Here is a 15,119-nt window from a genome sequence, read left to right as displayed (position 1 = left end):
AATAACTGAGTCATTTATATCCAGAAGAACAGTGAAAGTTAACAAAACCAAACTAAGACGAGAGGCCATAACAAGTTTTAAAATACACATTTTTATAATGGTAAGCATGAGGGGACTCGGTGAGTTTATGAAGCAGGAAGTATTTGACCTTATATTGTTGAATTTTTTAGATTGAGATCAGTTGTCCTGAGTTTGGGATGGTTGTGGGGTATCTGGTTCTTTTCTCCCTTGCAGTGTGACAGCTATGAAATTCGCCCCGGTAAACACCTTGGAGTGTGCATTTCTGTGGCAAACAACAGGCTTTTTGTTGGATCAATTCCGAAGAATAAGACTAAGGAAAATATACTGGAAGAATTCAGTAAAGTCACAGGTAAAACAAAAATGTATTTAGTAGAAGTTAGTTTTGAGAAATCTGTGGTACTATTTATAAGTAAAAAAAAAGGAAGTGTATATTAATCTAAAAATTCAAATCTTCAGTGTCTATAAATTGCCTCTCTGCTTTACAGTGGTTTGGTCTAAGCATGTTCCCTTATATTCGTAATTTCTTGGAATGTCCCCTTACGTCTGTGCCTTAATTGATTCTTAGCTTTTGCCAGAGTCTTTCCCTTGTAGCCCTCCAGTAAAGACTTCCCGACAGTCAGTGTGCTTTAGGGCCAAGAGGATGAGAGTTCTTATCCTCTTCCTTCCTGTTGCCTTGTCTAGATCAGATTTTTCAAAATTTCCAATTCTAAATCCCTGGAATTGATGGAGAAGTACATTTTACATCACAGGGCTATCTACATTTATAACTGAAACAAATTTAACAAAACTGTACTTTCACTTATTTTACATGATTTAGTGTGATCTCTCCTGTTTCTCCTGTTTCATTTTTTTAAAACGTGGGTAGAGATACACTCATGCTAGCCAAGGTTTAAAAAAAACACTGATTTAGACCATTACTTCTCCCCATAAAAACCATGATTTTGTCCTCCAGATAAACTGTCCTTCCTCCTTCCTTGATGCTGTCATCCATTGCTCTTCTGGAGTCAGTCTTTCATTAACTGAAGATTGCTTTTGGCTCATAGTCTTTTTCTTCTGCCCTAAATTCACTTATTTGTAGTACCGTTAACATGTACATGGATGACTGTCCAATCCCCTAGCCTCCTGATTTTTTGACCACCTCATCTCCGGTTCTTTACTTCAGCTCCCCCACATCCAGATCACATTCTGGATCTTGCTGCCAGAAATTCTGCTCACTCCAAAATCTTGATTTCTAGCGTTCTACTTTGTCGTAACCACTGCCACTACCCATTACAGTTGTGTCGGTCGCATGCTCTAGATGGTGCAGTTCTTTGACCTCATCACTTTATTACCTGTCAGCTCCTTTCTGGCTTCTTACCCATTTATTCATTCCTTCAGCAGGTGTTTATCCAGTGCCTATTAAAGTGGTGGCATTGTGCTATGTGCTGGGATACAATGGTGAATAAGATCTGTTTTCTGCCCGTGTAGAGCTTACATTCTGGGAAAGGAGATAAGACAAAAAAATTAAATATTTGTACACTGTGGTAAGCACTGAGAAGAGGGAAATAAAAGATACTTAGCTAGAGAACAGCTATTATCCCTGTTTTGATGGTTATGGAAGGCTTTTCTGATACGATGACATTTCACGCAAAACCAGAAGAATGAGGAGGATGTAGCATACATACAAAGAGCAGAGGGATGTGCATTCCAAGAGAGCAACACCTGCCCAGTCTCTGAGGCAAGAAAGAACTTGGTGTATTACAGGAACTGAGAGAAGGCCAGTGTTGTTAAAATTACTGTAGAATTAAGGGTAGAATTAGATGAATTAGGCAAGGCTTTTGTGGACCTTGTAAGGAGTTTAGATTTAATTTTTGTAGAATGAGAAGGTATTTAAAGGTCTCAAGCAGGGAGTAACATCTGTTTCATGTTTACAGAATATTATCTCTCCTGCCATATAGATAATGGTTTAGAGGGGCTTAAGAGTAGAAGCTAATCAATTAGTTGAGGCTATCACAGTAGTTTGGATAGAAGATTGGACTTAGGGTAATAGTCGTGAAGGTGGAAAGAAGTAGATGGGCTCTGAATTGGGTAGGGAAGTAAAGGAAGAAATCCAAGAATGAGGCTTCAATTTCTGGCTTGAGAACCAGGAGGTGGTACTATTTATTAGATATGTAAGTAGAGAAGACAGATTTGGGGAGTGGTGACTGCGTTTTGGACATGCTAAATTTGAAATGTGTTTAAGTGTGGGCTAGAAATAAAATGTAAGCATTTTTAAAGATACAGATAGCTTTTAAAAGTACCAACTAGCTGATATTACTTAGAACATATGTGGAAAGATGAGAGCACAGGACTAAGACCAGAGGGACACCAATATTTAGCAATCATTTTCTTTTTTTTTTTTTTAAGATTTTATTTATTTATTTGAGAGAGAGAGCATGAAAGATTCGGCATGAGCTGGGGGTGGGGGGCAGAGGAAGAGGGAGAGAGAGAAGCAGACTCCCCGCTGAGCAGGGAGCTCGACGTGGGGCTCAATCCCAGGACCTCGGGACCATGGCCTGAGCTGAAGGCAGACGCTTAACCGACTGAGCCACCCAGGTGCCCCAGCAATCATTTTCATTCTTGGTAAAGTAACTTTTAAGTTAGATCCAAGGATGATTTTTGGTTACGATTACTTGGTTGAATGTAAGTTCTTTTGAATTTATATTAATAGTTTGGTTTTTAAATTCCTTGGTAGTGTTTTCATAAATTACAAGGTCATGTTATATCAAACACTCTAAAATATGGTAGAACGTTATACATCAGAATACAGTAACTAGACCTGTTGTTTATGGCTGTGCCCTCAGGACCCTTCCAAAATTAAAAAGGAACATAAAATGTTGTTTCACAACCCGTATCTAACAATGCTGATTTAATTGTCTACTAGGTAATTAGGGAATCATTTTGAGGCTTCTTCAATATTTTTTTGCTCTTCGGCAAATGGATTTAGGTCTGCCTAATCACTAGATGTGTGGTGGATGCTTTTGGCTTATATATCTGGCTGTTGGTTTAACAGAGGGTTTGGTGGACGTTATTCTCTATCATCAACCCGATGACAAAAAGAAGAATCGGGGGTTCTGCTTCCTTGAATATGAGGATCACAAGTCAGCAGCACAAGCCAGACGCCGGCTGATGAGTGGAAAAGTAAAAGTATGGGGAAATGTAGTTACAGTTGAATGGGCTGACCCTGTGGAAGAACCAGATCCAGAAGTCATGGCTAAGGTAAATGCAGTTGCTTGGGATGGGAGTGAGATTATTACTGAAATTTTGTACTCAGAGTAAAGCTCAACTTTTAAAAGTTTTGTGATAGAGATTATAGCTCTTGATCTTAATTCTAGGATCTGCTTTAATACCAAACTTAACTGTCAGTCTGGGTATCTAGAAGTTAAATTAATCATCCCTTTTCTTGGAGATTAAATGTGCAAAAGGAACTGAAATGAAATTCCTTTAAGTATTTCCATATACATGGAGAATTTGTTTAGTGTTAGGCACTAGGAGGGATACAGAGGTATAAAAAAAGATAGGGTCTTGTTGAATAAAGACAGAAGTAATGATTTTTGGAGATTATGATTTGCAGTCTTCATTGACCATACTATGACTTTTATTACATTGCCATTGAAAATATTTTATCTAGATTTATAGCTGATTTTTCTTTTTCTTTTTCGTCTTTTTAATTTAATGATTAAGTTCCCTTAGACTGTCATCTCCATGAAGAAAGGCGCAAAGGGTTATCATGTTTGCTGTTACGTGATGGTGGCAAAATAGGCATGGCGGGTCCTGTGGCAGGCCCTCACTTTTCTCCTAAGCCTTATACTTGCATTGTTGTGATCTCTGTCTGGTAAATAATGGTGCCATGAGTCCTGATTGTTAGGCTTTCCTTTGGGTGACTCCTGGAATTGAAGGGACTCATCAGAGTTGCATCTCTGCTGTTTTTAGTGAATTTTTGAGTATTTTGGTGTGTCTCTTCCCTTCTTGGTTAGGCAGCAACTCTGTGATGACCATAAATTAGTGGTTGAATTCTCCTAGACTGAGAAATCTTTCTTTAAAACTTTTTATTCCAGGTTCTGAGCAGGTAGTCTTCACTCTAATTAGTTTGGAGGAGAGCCCCAGTTTATACCAGTGTGGTCAAGTTCTGTAGGCAGAGACATCTTTGGGTTAGAGAAGATGACCGAGAATGAACCAGAGAGGCTCTCAGATGTGTTGCTCAGTGTCTGTTTCTTATATTCCTTGAATAGATTGTGTTAAGGAAAGGGACTGGGAATTTAAATAGCTCTGATTTTCTTTATTTTTATTTTTTACTAACTTGATTTTAATTCCATTTGTTTCTTCTAATAAAATTGTGACTTTGGGCAAACCTATTGAGCTTGGATGTCATCTATTTTATTGGAGCTGGATAAATCTTTTAAGAACCCTTATAATTTTGAACTGTCTTGTAGAAACTGAGTAGAGTTTGTTTTGCTTTTTCTGTAAAAACCTGTTTAAAATATCAGTATAGATATATTACACATCAAGAGAGGCGAATAAAATTCTCAGAAAACTAAAGTATAGTATAGCTGGTGATTTGTTCATCAGTACTTTTCACATACCTCTTGTAACCTTTCAGATTGAAATGCATCCTAAATTTTTACAGGGTTAGAAGACCTCAACATTTTATTCTAGGGACTATTCTTCCTGGATCATAAACAACTTTCAGAATGAAAAGAAGGCCTCTGTAAACTTGAATAATACTGATTGAATAAATTTGATTGACTATACTGATTCCTTTATTGTTTTCTAAGTTGGGAGGTGGGTGTTCTACCCTTCTGATGTTAACATTATCAGTGTTCTAATTCATTGAAGATTTTTTTGCCAAGTTGGGTCAATTTTATAATCAACCAAAACCTAAGAGCCTGCATGTATCTTTCTTAAGGGGGCTTTTTTCCTATTGAATGTTTTAAACAAACTTTCCACAGGTAATTTTTATATAGTGTGTTTTGGTTTCATCTCAAAAAAGAATAAAAGATCTGTGTTGAGTTTAAAAAAAAAAAAAGTAAATAAGCTGAGGCCTGCGTACTGTGGAGTTTGATCTCTACGCCAACACTGCAAAAATAAAGAGGGTGGTGGTGGACAGTGTTAGATTCCCCCCCTTGGATTAATACCTTCCCCCTAATAATTTTTATTCATATACCCATTTATCTGAGGCAACAGTTTGTTCAGTGGTTGTGTTAAGTTTTTTCTTTGAATATGTAGTATGGTTCCTTAGTTCAAAAATCAAAATTACTTGGAAAGGTATAGACAAAGAAGTCCCACTTCTACCTAGCTCCATCTGCTGTGTTCCCTTGTCCCCAATACACACCCAGTTTTAGTAGTCTCTAGTTTATCTCTTAGTGCTTTCTTAGGCAGATACAGGCAAATATGAGTATTTATTCTTAACTCTTCCGACTTTTTACGTGGTGGTTACAGGTAACCTATTGCGTTCACTGATCTGTATTTGCTTTATTCACTATCCTAGTTCATTAGCTCTAAGGTAGTATACCGTTATTATGTGTACCACTAAGAAATTATTAAATGTTGACAATTAAATTATGACACAGTGCATGTGACATTGATTGTAAGTTGGATCCCTATTTCAGAGATGTAAAAAAGGGAAAAAATGCCTTACCAACAGTGTATCTTGGCAGTCTCTTCATATCCGCTCTTAGAGCCTTACTCATTTTTTATGGCTACGTAATATTCCATCGTGTGAATATACTATACTGTATTCAAGTGGCTGGGCATTGGGTTGTTTCTAATCTTTTATTATTACAATACTGTGGTGAATGAGCTTGTATCTTGTTAGTTGATAAAAGTGCAGATGTATCTGTAGGATAGATTCTCAGAGATAGACTTGTGGGCCACAGAGTACATGCATCTGTAATTATTAAGATATTGCCATATTCCCCTGTACCGTTTTACCCTCCCACCAGCAAAACACAAGGGGCCCACTTTCATCATCCTTGTCAAAATAGTGTATGATCATATTTTTGGATTTTGCCAGTCTGGTAAATGATATATCACAAAGCCATTATGGTTTGCTTCTCTTACTGTACATGGGTTTAAGTTTTTAATATGGTGAAGGGCCATTTGTGTTTCTTTGTATGAACCTCGTATTCATGAATTTTGCATATCTTTCTATTCAGTTTTCCACTGAGCTTTTTCTTATTTTCTGGAGCTCTGATATAAAAAAATAGAGATTAACTCTTTGTGGTAGAAGTCATTTGTCTTTTGGCTCCACTTCTGGCATTTTTTGCCATGTGAAAGCCATTTATTTCTAGTAGTTGAATTTTATCACTCCTTTATATAATAGATTTTAAATTACAAAACCTTCCTTGGAACAATGTTACGTAAAGGAATTACCTTTTCTTTTCTTTTTTTTTTTTTTTTTTTAAGATTTTATTTATTTATTTGACAGAGAGCGAGCGAGCATAAGCAGGGGGAGTGGCGGGCAGAGGGTGGAGGAGAAGCATGCTCCCCACTGAGCAGGGAGCCCGGTGCTGGGCTCAATCCTAGTGCCCCGAGATCAGGGCCTGTGCCGAAGGCAGATGCTTAACCAATTGAGCCACCTAGGTGCCCACCTTTATTTTCTTCTAATATTTTTCAGTCTTTCCCCATCTCTACCCCTGTCCACCCCTTTTAAAATTTTTTCTCTATTTGGAGTTTAGCCTGGTACATAGTCTGAGGTCTGAATCCAACTTTTGTTTTTTAAGATTTTAAGTAATCTTTACACCCAACATGGGTCTCGAACTCACGACCCTGAGATCAAGAGTCACATGCCTCTCTGAGCCAGCCAGGCACACCCCCCCCCCCCCAGTTTTATTTTTATCCAGGTGAACACTACAGTGATTTAAGCATTATAGTTTGTTGTATCTGTTAGGGCTAGTCTCTGAATTTTGTTTTTATTTTTTCTTTTCTGACTATTCTTGTTTATTTTTTCATACAAACTTTAGAATTAGCTTACTCAGTTCTGGTGGGGAGCAAAACCCCAAAACATGTTGTTTTCAGTTGGTACTTAGGGTCCTGTTAAATTTGTGAATTAACTAATTACCTGCTGGCTCCTTGAAGGTTCTATTCACAGTGTTAGGTACTTTATTTTTATTTATTTATTAAAAAAAAATTTTTTTTTAACAATTTATTTATTTGACAGAGCACAAGTCGGGGGTACCAGCAGAGGGAGAGGGAGAAGCAGGCTCCCCGCTGAGCGGAGAGTCCGATGTGGGGCTTGATCCCAGCACCCTGGGATCATGACCTGAGCCAAAGGTAGACACTTAACTGACTGAACCACCCAGGCACCCCAGTGGTAGTTACTTTAATGACAGGGCAGGAGAAGGAACCGATAATCTATAGAAGTTGGTAACTGACAGAATAATTTTCTTGGCAATTTTTATACTTCTATGATGCGCCTTTATTATTTAATGTTTTTGAGAAGGAAAGCCTGTTGTGAGCATAGAAAGAAATACTTTAACATAAGACTTCAGCTAACATTGAATAGCCAATGCCAATTTTGTGTATTTGTTGTATTAGGTGAAAGTTTTATTTGTGAGAAACTTGGCTACTACAGTGACAGAAGAAATACTGGAAAAGTCATTTTCTGAATTTGGAAAACTCGAACGAGTGAAGAAGTTGAAAGATTATGCATTTGTTCATTTTGAAGACAGAGGAGCAGCTGTTAAGGTAGAGATTTTGAAATTTTGCTTCTGGATATTTGAATTTTGTTGTTGAAACTTGCTAAACACATAAAATGACTTTAAAAACTGAAATAAAATTGGTTTTCAGCTTTTGCCGAACTCTGGAACTTTCTTTTAATAATCTGTGAAGTGATAGTAGTGTAACAGGTAAGATTTCATATTTCAGAGCCTGATTATTACTAACTGGGTTTGTGATTTCAGGCAAGTTATTTTTAATCTCTGTATTGTTTTTGTCAACCAAAGATCTGATAGCATGATGCCCTGGAAACACTGCAGGGTATAGTAATGAGCTGCTATACATGGTAAACAGGTAATGAGTCGTATTATAACTGCTTTGTTTACCTTGGTTTGTGGGCCTGTGAAAGACCCAGAGCAGCGTACGTGACTTCACACACAGCACAGCATATCGAATTCAGCAGATTGGTTCTGAGAGAGTGGTTAGTTCTTCATAGATTTGCCTTTCTTCAGTCATTGCAGAATTCTAATAGTATTAACTGTGTTGCTGGTTTCAGTAGTTGTTAGAGATCTTGAATATAATAGTCAATTTGATGATGTATTGAAAAGTGTGAAAAAAGTATTTTCATGTGGTGGCTAGTGGGTAAAACCTGAGTACCTGTGCTGTTTTCTGCCAAGAATGGATCTTTCGTGGGTAAAATTTGTAGTTTCTTGTTCCTCTCACATTTCCGAGTGGGGGAGAGAAGCAAGACACTTAACAAAAGCTTTTTTATGTATTTGGGAAAGTAGGTTCAGAATCCACAGGGACTCACTCAGGCCTGGTCCTTTCTCTGCATGGTCTGTTGGGATGGTGGCCCCTCTAATTTGAGCAGTTTCTGTTTCTTGCCCAGGATATTTGCTTTAAAGTGTGCCTTATAGAATCTTTGGACTAGTTAAAATTTATTGGCTTGCTTTTTGATGAAAGCTAATTGGTGAGATGGCATTGCTTATAAAATTCACAGCTTAGTGCATAATTTAATGCTTGGTTTCTGAAATTGCCAGTGGTATGAAACACGGATAACTAATTCATACCTTCAAAATACTCCTTTTCATTCAGTTGTTACTAAATAACTGGTTGTCTCTAATTGAAAAGAAGTATAAAAACTGGTAGGGTGGTTTGCCAAAGAAGTCTGTGAAATTACAGAATGTGTCAGCAACTGGGAAGCTTCTGTGGACTTACTTAGTTGCTTTAGGTGAAGTAGCCAAAAGCTAATGTGGTAAAGGGGAGCAGTTAGCACGTGGAGGGGGACTGATTTAATCTTTGTCTAGATGCTTGTAAATCTCTGAATGTTCTTTATGGATCGGGCATTTTATTCTGTTTGTCCAGAGAGCAGAAGGTTGTGTAGGGAAGCAGAAAGGCTGTGGCGAGTAGGTGTGATATTTTGTTCCTGAGTTACTTGAACTTGGATGTATGGCAGAGGCTGTTAGGGGAACAACATAGATAAAGGGCTAGAGCATAGGATGCTTTTGATGACTGCTTTCCAGGTGAATGCTCAAATCTTCATTAGTCCTGTTCTGGGCTCTGCTCTTAACTGTTCAGGTGAAGTATGTTCTGGGTGAAGTGTTGGGGGGGAAGCCTAGGCATTTTTGGTCGGTATCTTGTTCAGTTTCACTGATAACCTCATTCAGTAACCTCATTTGTCTTTCAAGTCTTTAAGATTTTTATGGAAGAGCAGTTTCAGAGTTACATATTGAACGCCATGTTTTTATTTTAAAATTTGAATCCTGAAAAGTTTGTGTTAATTATGGCACTTTTTCCAGATGTGGATTTGCTTCTTTGGTATGGCTCAGCCTTGAGGGATTGGTTATTTGGAAGTAAGCAGTGATAGGCGGCTCTGTAAGCCCTTTTATCTTTTTATTTTATTTATTTATTTATTTTTTAAAAGATCTTATTTATTTATTTGACAGAGACAGCCAGCGAGAGAGGGAACACAAGCAGGGGTAGTGGGAGAGGAAGAAGCAGGCTCCCAGCGGGGGAGCCTGATGTGGGGCTCGATCCCAGAACGCCGGGATCATGCCCTGAGCCGAAGGCAGATGCCTAATGACTGCGCCACCCAGGCGCCCCCCTTTTATCTTTTTACATATAAGAGTAGGACATCAGTTTTGTTTTCAATATAATCTTACACGTAAGAAGGTAAGATTGAGGGAAATAAGTACTTTGTATTTTTTTTCTTCATGGCTAGATTCTTTTGCCAATTAAAATAGTTGTGAGGTAAATTGTTTATTAATTGTATTAAATCGCACAGGTATGTCTATGTAATAATGTCTTGAAGTACTGTTTTTACCTGTAAAATAAATTTATTTTTGTAATTTTGTATAGGCCATGGATGAAATGAATGGCAAGGAAATAGAAGGGGAAGAAATTGAAATAGTCTTAGCCAAGCCACCAGACAAGAAAAGGAAAGAGCGCCAAGCTGCTAGACAGGCTTCCAGAAGCACTGCGTGAGTCTATATTTTAGTAAATACATCTCTGAACAAAGAATAAGTTGTTAATAGAGATCAACTTAATAAAAAATTCAGGAATAGTCTTGAAGTAAGCTAACTTGTTTTTTCTTTTCTCCCTTCCCTCCATTGCTAGGTATGAAGATTATTACTATCACCCTCCTCCTCGTATGCCACCTCCAATTAGAGGTCGGGGTCGTGGTGGGGGGAGAGGTGGATATGGCTACCCTCCAGATTACTATGGCTATGAAGATTACTATGACGATTACTATGGTTACGATTATCACGACTATCGTGGAGGCTATGAAGATCCCTACTACGGCTATGATGATGGCTATGCAGTAAGAGGAAGAGGAGGAGGAAGGGGAGGGCGAGGTGCTCCACCACCACCAAGGGGGCGGGGAGCACCACCTCCAAGAGGTAGAGCTGGCTATTCACAAAGGGGGGCACCTTTGGGACCACCAAGAGGCTCTAGGGGTGGCAGAGGGGGTCCTGCACAACAGCAGAGAGGCCGTGGTTCCCGTGGATCTCGGGGCAATCGTGGGGGCAATGTAGGAGGCAAGAGAAAGGCAGATGGGTACAACCAACCTGATTCCAAGCGCCGTCAGACCAACAACCAACAGAACTGGGGTTCCCAACCCATCGCTCAGCAGCCGCTTCAGCAAGGTGGTGACTATTCTGGTAACTATGGTTACAATAATGACAACCAGGAATTTTATCAGGATACTTATGGGCAACAGTGGAAATAGACAAGTGAGGGCTTGAAAATGATATTGGCAAGATCGATTGGCTCTAGATCTACATTCTTCAAAAAAAAAATTGGCTTAACTGTTTCATCTTTAAGTAGCAGTTTGCTGCCATTTGTATTGGGCTGAAGAAATCACTATTGTATATATACTCAAGTCTTTTTATTTTTTTTTTCCTCTTTTCATAAATGCTCTTGGACATTATTGGGCTTGCAGAGTTCCCTTATTCTGGGGGTTACAATGCTTTTATCGTTTCAGGCTTCATTTTAGCTTCAAAAACAAGCTGAGCACACTGTTAAATCATGATTTTGCAGAACCTTTGGTTTTGGACAGTTTCATTTTTTTGGATTTGGGATAGATTACATAGGAGTATGGAGTATGCTGTAAATAAAAATACAAGCTAGTGCTTTGTCTTAGTAGTTTTAAGAAATTAAAGCAAACAAATTTAAGTTTTCTTGTATTGAAAATAACCTATGATTGTATGTTTTGCATTCCTAGAAGTAGGTTAACTGTGTTTTTAAATTGTTATAACTTCACACCTTTTTGAAATCTGCCCTACAAAATTTGTTTGGCTTAAACGTCAAAGCCGTGACAATTTGTTCTTTGATGTGATTGTATTTCCAATTTCTTGTTCATGTAAGATTTCAATAAAACTAAAAAATCTATTCAAAACATTACCTATTTCAAATTCAATTGTGTCCTAAAACATTATTTTATTCGTAATCCTTTGCAAGGAATATTGTTTTCAAATTATAACTGCCTATGTGAGTGATCAAATTCATGCAAAATTTCTTGTCTATTCCAATATGTATCGTGGCTATCAGACTGAGGATTAGTCTAAATTCTAGTGTTTATTCCAAATAGCACTTTATTGATTGGTGTTCTTTCATAGTCTCTTCTAATTTTGAAATTTTATCCTTTATTTTTATAAAAACAGGTTCAAAGGCTTTTGAACATTCTTGCAGGCATTGGATAATTTGCGTTAAATAAAATGGGGTTGGGGAAGCAGACTGCAATTTATTTTTGACCCACATTCTTTCTATAAAGGATAATTTGTTGCCTGAAGACCTTATTTGCTGGATAAGTGAATGAATAACAGGAAAAAAATGTTAGTACTGTGGCGTCAATTGCACTGCGGACTAAACTTCAGTTGTAGTATACATGATCGTGACTACCACCTCAGTTACTGGTTTAGGAATATAATTTCCTATCACTATGTAAATTTTCTTTGAGAAGCACTCGTGCCTTATAAGAGAGGCTTAAAAATATCCACTAGTCATACTTCCGACGTTCTGTTAATACCTCTTTTATTTTTTTACTACCCTCCTGGCTAAAGTTTTTGTTGGCCGAGTTATGACATCTATTTCCCTGTTTCCTTTAGAAATTCTGAATTATTGTAGTGACAGTTTTGCTTGAGAGTAAGAGGAACAAAAGAATCCAAACTTCACAGTGCAGAAAAGTCTGGATCACATTCAAATTACCATAAAAATTTCCCTTCCGTTTGACTTCTAGGTGGGTCTAAAATGTTTTTAATTAAATTATAAAAATAAGCCATTTAGGGAATAATTAAAATGGGCACACCTTTATTTTGTGTTTTGTTCCTGTTTGGTGTCTTTTATGATAGCAGTAATAGATCTCAGAATCATAAGCCAGTTAATAATTCCTTATGAGCAATTCCTTATGAGCATGCTTAGATCATATTTTGGGTTTCATGGCTTCTCTTTTGATTTTAAGTAAGAAAATTAACATTTCATTTCTCTTTAAAAGTATACTTATTATATAGTTCAGTAAGTTAACAGGCCTTATTAATACTCTTTTTGTGTTTTTGAAAACTCATAAAGGAATTATGTAGTCTCTTGTATAGTAGTTCCAAATTAACATGGGTATCTATTAGGTAAAGCTTAGATTCAGTTGTTTTTCTTACGCCCATGTATGCAAGTAAAGACACCAAACATTCTTTAAATGCTGTTTTTAAACTTTGAAAATACAATTTGTAGTTATCCTAACTAAAAGCCCAAATTAGACTTAAATAAAATCCTGATTTTTCTTGGAAAGAAGAAAGCATCTACAAGTAAAATTTGATTTGTTTGTATTTCTTTAAAATTAGATGTTACCAGATACAAAGTTAATCATGAAGAAAATTAGGAATGGGTAAAGAAGTGATTCTGAAAAAATAATTGATTGTGCTTCCCCTACCCATCCTAAAATATAAACCCTAGCAAAAGCATAAGACTAAACCTTGGATTCCATGTCAAAATCCTTTCCTTTAATTGCAAATAATATTTTACTCTCACCTATTAAAATATGTCTAAGAGATGTCCCTTTAATATTGCTGTATAGGTTTTTTGTAGCTATTTTATTTTGCAGAGAAACTACTTTTTGAACAGTAAGCCTCACTTTAGAGCTTTTTCCCTTGTTGACCTCTTGTAAACTGTTGCTGTAGCAGCATTCAGAGAAAATCGATTCAGAGCTTAATTTTTCACAGAAATAAATCTAACAATCTAATACTTAAACCTGAAAAATGTCCATTCAAGAGATCTTCATTTTAGATTTTCATTAGGTGTTTTATTTTAATGAATTTTTTTTTTAAATGAGTTTTGGGAAATTTAATTTCCTGCTCTTACACCATATTTTTTGTTCCCCAACCTAATTCATTTGTTTTTACTTACGAGCCTGCTACAGTAGTGTGTGTTGGGAAATATATTTACTTCATATTGAGGCTAGCCTCTTTGTAGGTACCCTCCTAACTGACCTAAATATACCCCTTCCCCGTAATGGAATGCTAATTTTTATTTGATCACTCATTTATAGCAGTTGCTTAAATGTATGTATTTAAATGACGGTGTTTTAATTTTTTAAAAGCAAAAAAGTTCTAATAAGTTGCCAGATTTCTAATAAATCCAAGTTTATTTGATCAATTGATATGGAAATTGAGTTACTATGGTTCTGTAGTTAGTTTTTTTAAGCAAAGAGTTCAGCATAATTGTTTTTCAGTTTTCTTAGTTACTGGGGTTATTCTGCATAAGAAAGCCCAATGCTTTCTGTTAGTAGACAATTTTTCTCTCATTTGAAATCTGACTTAGGAGGTGAACCCTCTTTTTAAAAAGATAAGCATGCATCAAAATAAATTCTATTTTAAATTCCAAACGAGAAAGAACATAAAATTCCATTCCTAGCATAAAGCCACATAATATTCTGGAAACTCATTACATCATTTGCCTCCTGCCCATTTGGATAATCATACCTACGTTTTATTAATTGTGTATTATTTGTAAAATCCAAAACCCTTCCAGTAAATACTTGCTATAAGGCTATTACATGTCAATTATAAAGACTTCTACATATGTTAAAATTTGCAGTTTTGATTTTTCAAAGAGAATTTTGTTATACTGAGCTATCCAGTATTCTTAAACCAACCAAAATATGTGGAAGAAATGTTAATGTTAGTGTTGTCCCTTATTGTGTGGCATCTCTTAAGTGAGCAGCTGAGAAAAAGCCTTATAGAAAGAGTGCACTGGATTTATAAGTGTGTTTATGTTTCTCTAAGAATGGGAGCTTCTGTTAACTTAGTTCTGAGTAAGCCCGTGAATTGGGTGACTGGCTAGAGAATTCAGAATGACAAATCCACTAACCAAGCATGTTTACTTTTGTACCAGAAGTTTGTCAATGAGTTCTGAATTTTGAGATGGAACCACCAAGCCTTAAAAATACTGCATATTTAATGTATTGGTCAGTAATTAATATAAATATTTAATTTGAAGTAGTTACTGTGAATCTTTCTAGAATAGTTTTTTTTTCTTTTTAAATATATATACTTATGTATTTTTTATTTAGAGGTTACCAGAAGCTCTGGGTTTTTTGTTTGTTTTGTTTTTGTTTTTTAACCATTTTCAGATGTTATCCAGAAATCTGCAAGTGTACTTTTCCTGTTTTAACTCCTTCCTTTTATCACCTGACTATCAGGGAAGCGAGGTTGAGGCTGCCCTGACCTGACATGTCATGATGTCGACTTGCTAGGTGGGGTTCGCTGGGGACGATAACCAGTGGAATTGTTGGTAAGAAATTTTTTTTTTCCTATTTTTTTTTTATCAGTAGTGGGACATTAAGTGTGGGAGAATGCCCATATTTTATAAGTGGGCATTTATGTTGGCCTTGTAGACAAGTAAGACTTTAATATTAAATAATTTAGTTATTAATA

At 36.6% G+C, this 15,119-nt stretch overlaps 1 protein-coding gene across 3 annotated transcripts in view; it reads left to right on the top strand.

The window, feature by feature from the left end:
* Positions 1-11,595, top strand: part of HNRNPR (heterogeneous nuclear ribonucleoprotein R) — a 32,926-nt gene extending 21,331 nt beyond the window's left edge. For all 3 annotated transcript variants that reach the window (XM_026517087.4, XM_048221694.2, XM_057305109.1), the window contains 5 exons: positions 235-370; positions 3,053-3,258; positions 7,576-7,725; positions 10,054-10,175; positions 10,312-11,595. In XM_026517087.4, the coding sequence (XP_026372872.1) occupies positions 235-370; positions 3,053-3,258; positions 7,576-7,725; positions 10,054-10,175; positions 10,312-10,924 (1,227 nt within the window). In that variant the 3' untranslated portion in view covers positions 10,925-11,595. The remainder of the gene's footprint in view (positions 1-234; positions 371-3,052; positions 3,259-7,575; positions 7,726-10,053; positions 10,176-10,311) is intronic.
* The last annotated feature ends 3,524 nt before the right edge of the window (positions 11,596-15,119 follow it).

Source organism: Ursus arctos, unplaced genomic scaffold (assembly GCF_023065955.2).
Source record: "Ursus arctos isolate Adak ecotype North America unplaced genomic scaffold, UrsArc2.0 scaffold_32, whole genome shotgun sequence".
Taxonomy (NCBI): domain Eukaryota; kingdom Metazoa; phylum Chordata; class Mammalia; order Carnivora; family Ursidae; genus Ursus; species Ursus arctos.
This window is presented reverse-complemented; position numbering and strand designations above follow the sequence as displayed.